Source organism: Hevea brasiliensis, unplaced genomic scaffold (genome assembly GCF_030052815.1).
Source record: "Hevea brasiliensis isolate MT/VB/25A 57/8 unplaced genomic scaffold, ASM3005281v1 Scaf5, whole genome shotgun sequence".
Lineage (NCBI taxonomy): Eukaryota > Viridiplantae > Streptophyta > Magnoliopsida > Malpighiales > Euphorbiaceae > Hevea > Hevea brasiliensis.
The window spans coordinates 337,994-343,497 of NW_026615028.1; the positions used below are offsets into that span (position 1 = coordinate 337,994).

General features: G+C 36.6%; 2 protein-coding genes across 2 annotated transcripts; one reads left to right on the forward strand and one right to left on the reverse strand.

The window, feature by feature from the left end:
- The first annotated feature begins 581 nt into the window (after positions 1 to 581).
- LOC110647403 (probable glutathione S-transferase) lies at positions 582 to 1,565 on the forward strand. Its single transcript, XM_021801218.2, has 2 exons — positions 582 to 931; positions 1,009 to 1,565. Exons 1-2 carry the CDS (start codon positions 620 to 622, stop codon positions 1,357 to 1,359), a joined length of 663 nt encoding a protein of 220 aa, XP_021656910.1. The 5' UTR covers positions 582 to 619; the 3' UTR covers positions 1,360 to 1,565.
- Positions 1,566 to 2,459: 894 nt separating this feature from the next.
- Positions 2,460 to 5,223, reverse strand: LOC131177473 (pentatricopeptide repeat-containing protein At3g03580-like). Its single transcript, XM_058142487.1, has one exon. The coding sequence runs from the start codon at positions 5,190 to 5,192 to the stop codon at positions 2,517 to 2,519; it is 2,676 nt and encodes an 891-aa protein (XP_057998470.1). The 5' UTR covers positions 5,193 to 5,223; the 3' UTR covers positions 2,460 to 2,516.
- Positions 5,224 to 5,504: the final 281 nt, after the last annotated feature.

A 5,504-nucleotide genomic window follows, 5' to 3' on the forward strand; every position in this document is an offset into this window, starting at 1 on the left:
ATAAAGCATGAATGAATTGATCAAAGAAAACTAAAAGATTTTAAAGAGATTTTACATTTTAGAAATATTAATTGAAATTCATTAAAATTATAATGAAATAAGGGTTCAATAATTTTTTCACACAAAATATGCTTATTCTAACTATATTATATCACTAAAAGAGTTTATATTTGCTATTTTTAATCAATTTTATATAATGATAAAAAAGTGAGATTCTTAAAAATTAAACCGGAGATTGACTAAATGTTAACTAACATAAATAGTAGAATATAACTGACCCTAAATTTAGTAAAATTAATCATTCTCATTTAATCAAATTGTTATTCTTTCTTTCACATATTAATTTATGTGTTTATAACATGTTTTTTTGTTTGTTTATTACAAAAAAAACTCCAATGAGCTTTAGTTTAATTATAATGAGTCTCATTTCTAAAATTGTGAAGTCTCAAGTTCAAGTCTGATTAAAATTAATTGTAAAAAAAATTGTATATGAATTATTAAGGCCTACATAATGAATAAACCTTAACAAACATACAATTTTTTAATTGTGTAACTGTATTTTTATGAATATATATATGCCTACGGGCAGCATCCAAAACATGCATAGCAGCATAACATAATGGTAGAAGAAGTGAAGCTTTTCAACACATGGTCAAGCCCATTTGGTTTAAGGATTGTCTGGGCATTGAAGCTTAAGGGCATCCAATATGAATCAGTAGAGGAAGACCTTACCAATAAGAGCCCTTTACTTCTTCAATACAACCCTGTATACAAAAAGGTTCCAGTGCTTGTGCACAATGGACTACCTGTTGTAGAGTCATGTATAATTCTTGAATACATTGATGAGACATGGAAGCAGAATCCCTTACTGCCTGAAGATCCTCACAAGAGAGCCGCTGCTCGCTTCTGGGCGAAATTTGGCGATGACAAGGTAAATTTTCCACAAGCAGCTTTTATATATGATATAACCACCATAACCTTAGTGAACGCTTATTTTTTCGATTTCAGGTCATATCATCACTATGGGCAATATTAACCAAGGAAGGGAAGGAGCGAGAAGAAGCTTCTGTTCAGGCCATTGAGAACCTAAAGTTCTTAGAGGAAGAACTAAAAGGAAAGAGATTCTTTGGTGGGGAAAGGATTGGATTTCTTGATATTGCAATGGGTTGGCTTGTCAACTTGGTCCCTGTAACAGAAGAAATACTTGGTTTTGAAGTGATAGATAAAGAAGTATTTCCAAATTTATCTGGATGGATGCTGGAGTTTTCAGGTGTTCCTGCAATTAAAGAAAACTTGCCCCCTCATGACAAGCTAGTTGCCGAGTTTCGTGCCTACCTTGCAACAGCACCTGACAACTGAATGATGCACTAGTAATGCTGGGGCTCCATAGATTGAATGATCTTGTAGCTTTCTTCTAATTGTTATCTCTGCTCCTTTTGTTTGGGTCTTTGGCAGTGTGTCCGTAGGGGAGGGTATATTGAGCAACGCTATGGTTTTAGTTTGGATCTCTGCAATTGACCTACTCCATTTTCATTAATAAAATTTTGGTTGCTTTAAAGAAAAAATGTTCATTGTAGGCATTGAGAAAGTAAATCATTTGAACTGATCAGAAAATAAGCTCAAGTACCACTCTGATGTCGCATACCCTGTGCAAATCCAACCAATTTACGTTAGCACAGCCAAACGAACTCCATGTCAGGAGATAATCAATGCCAGTGCATTCTACTTTCTTGTTTTCGTTCATTGATTGAAAACATATATTCGTTTTTCTTATAAACTTGACATTGCTTTTTCTTATAAACTATAGGATGGACAGTTTACTAAACTGTACTTAGTATCTGAAGCGTAGAACAGTCATCTTCTAAAGTCGATATGATACATTCAATGTAACAAAAGTTGGTTCGGCAGCTGTTAAATTTCTATGCGTATAAATACCCTGACCGGTCAATTCCCATGAAAAACAGATGCTATAAAGTTGATGTTGCCAATACTGGTAAAGGAGGAAAAAGTTCACAGCATTCTAGATCCAGAAGTTGAAGAGAAAATTATTCAATCCAGGTTTACCTTCATCTCCAGTTATTCTAGGTCCACCTACAGCCCTCTTTTAACGGTTGTAACATGTAACTTGGATATGCTATTCCTTCAATTAGACCCGGCCACGGGACCGATTCTGGTTTGAACCGGCCCCGAACCTCCAATTTTTAGTAAACTTGAATCGGTCCTTAAACCCTCCAAGGTTTCGGTTCCAATTTGATTCAATCCGGTTCAAATGGTCCAAATTGCTTTATTTTTTTTAAATAAAAAAAAATCTGATTTAACCTGGAAGTAAACCGAACAGTTTTAATTCAATTTCCTTGAACATTTATAGTTCAAGTCAAATACGACTTTGACCGGTTTCAGTTCTGAACTGCCAATGTTTGGGTCTACCTTTGGCTCATAGAAGGTGCCCAAGGAATCTCCATCATCCATCACTCAACTTGTTTATCATTAAAAAATGTGATATTTGAAGAAGTATATTACCAATGATCTCCACAGCTACATGTCCCATCTTGGAACTTATGAAATCTATTGGCATCTCTTACTAATATTTCCCGTTTTACAATCTTTGATACGTACTTGGTCCAAGTGTGACAATCCCCACAAACACGAAGGTTTTTCAATATTTGTAAGGGGGTCCCTGGTTCTGTATTTAACAATCCAAATGCTATGGCAAGCCTTTCACTGTGGCCATAAAGTAAGCCTCTCTTTTCATCCTCCTCAACATCATGAAGAGCATATTGCAAATCAGCTACATAACCTTCTTTGGCCATCAAATTAGCAAGGGTCCCTAATAACTTATTTACCTTTTCATACTGTTTAAAGAACTTATCTCCAGTCCCAAAAGCATACGCCCTTTTCTTAATTTCAATCCAACTGCATCCAGGATCTTTTTTCAGTCCTTTGACCTTTATGGATTTTCGTATCATTCTGACATCATCCCACCTCCCTAAAGCTGCATAAACATTTGCTACTAAAACATAATATCCAGGATCATCAAAATCTAATTGAACAATATGTTGTGAGATGCGTTCTGCAATCTTTAGGTCTCCACTTGCTCGAGAAGCACTAAGTAAAGCTCCCCATATGCTTGCATCTGGCTTCAGTGGCATTGAATTGATAAACTCTTCTGCTTTAGATAACTGGCCAGACCGGGACAGAAGATCAACCACACAAGCGTAGTGTTCAATACTGGGCTCAATGTTGTAATCCTTCTTCATGCGGTCAAAGTAAGCCAGACCCTCTTCCACTAAACCTGAATGACTACAGGCATAGATGATGGCAATAAAAGCGACATGATCAGGAATAAGCCCAGCTGCTAACATCTCCTCAAAAGATTTCAAAGCATTCTTTCCCTCACCATGCATCCCATATGCAGAGATCAATGCAGTCCATGTCACCACATCTTTTGTTTTCATATGCTCAAACACTCTGATAGAGTACATTAAATTGCCACATTTGGAGTACATTTCAATCAATGCATTCCCAACGGAAACAGCTGACTCAGATCCAAGCTTGAAAGTACAAGCATGAACCTCTTTCCCTTGCCTTTTGGCAGCTATTGCAGAACAGATAGGCAATATACCTAACATGGTAGCCATATCTGGCATGAATTCCTCATTCTTCATCTGGTTAACCATTCTTAATCCCAAACTACAATCTTCAGCCTGGACACAAGCTGCAATAACTGTATTCCACGTTACTATGTCATGAACTTTCATATTTTCAAAAACCATAAGGGCGTAATCTATTTTGCCACACTTAGCATACATATCAACTAAAGCATTACATACTACCAAATCTGAATCAAATCCTAATTTAGCTAAATCACAGTGGATTTCTTTTCCCAGTTCCATGTCTGCTAATCGAGTACAGATAGACAGGAGTGCCACAAAAGTGATACAATCAGGTTTCAAGTCCATCTTCATCTTCTTAAAAAGCTTCACCCCTTTATCATAGCTCCCACTTTGAATATAACCATTGATCAATGTGTTCCATGACACAGAATCCCTATATTTCATCCTGTCAAAGACTTTTCCTGAAGCTACTAAATCCCCACACTTAGCATACATATCAATAATAATATTACTTGCTGTGACATCGCATTCAAAACCACTTCTTATCATGTAATCATGAACAAACTTTCCAAATTCCAAGTCCTGCAGGAGACCACAAGCACGAAGAATAGACGTAATTGTCAACAAATCTGGTCTAAAGCTCCTTACCATCTCCATAAATAACTCAATCGACTCTTCAAACAATTCCATTTGACAATATCCACATATCAAAGTGTTCCAACTGACCGTATCCTTGACAACCATCTGGTTGAAAACTCTTCGAGCATCCATTAGCCTACCAAATTTGAAATAGATAGACAGAAGTCCATTGCTCACTATGATATCGGCATTGATCCCAAGCTTTTCGACCAATCCATGAACCACCTCACCCTCTTTAATAGCAAGCAAGCCTCCAAAAGCAGGGAGGACACTTGAAATGGTAAAAGGGTCGGGTTTCAACCCAGCTATTCTTGCCTGGTAATAAATTTCTAAAGCCTCCTCCCAATACGCATTAGCACTATACCCCGAAATCAAGCTATTCCACGACACAATGTCCCTGTGGGGCATTTCCTCAAATATATTACGTGCTTTTATCAAATCACCGAACCTTGCATACATATCTACTAGAGCATTCCCAATATACAAATCAAATCCAAAACCCATTTCCAAAACATGATTGTGAACAACACAACCCGTCTGAAAATCCCCCGCAGCTGCGCACGCATTAATCACAGAAGGGAATGTGTACGTATCAGGCTTAAGTTTCATATCCCGCATTTTGGCGTAAAGTTCAAGAGCTTTTGAAAACAACCCACAGTGGGTGAGCGCTCTAATTATCGAATTCCACTGATAGACGTTGGCAGCAGGAGAGAGTTGGTGAAAGACCGAAAAAGAAGAAATGGGGTCCTTGAGCTGGGCATATTTGCTTATGAGCTTGCCAGAGAAGAAGGCAGATCTTTCAAGACCTGATGTGATTAAGAGGGTGTGGACTTTGTGAAGTTGTTTGGGGTTTTGTGCAGATGATAAAGCTTTCGAGAGGGAAGAATGGAGGAGTTCATCTCTGCGTTCACGTAGAATGCCCAACTTCGCAGTTTTCATGAGACTCAAGTAGAGGGAAGAAAGAGCTTCATGGGGGATTACATGGGATTGGTTGTATTTAAATAAATAAATTGCTTGTTACTTTTGATTTAATTACACTTGTGCTCATTAATCTTATTATGAATTCCAAAGCATTTACTAAATTTCAATTTTTGTTAATGAACTTACTAGCATATTATAATTTGATTTAAAATTTTAGAATCAAATTTAGAATAAATATTTTTTCTAATTTGATTTCATAAGAAATTAATGTTCAATTCCTTTTGAGGTGATAATATCGATAATTAAAATTAATATTAAAATATTAAATTC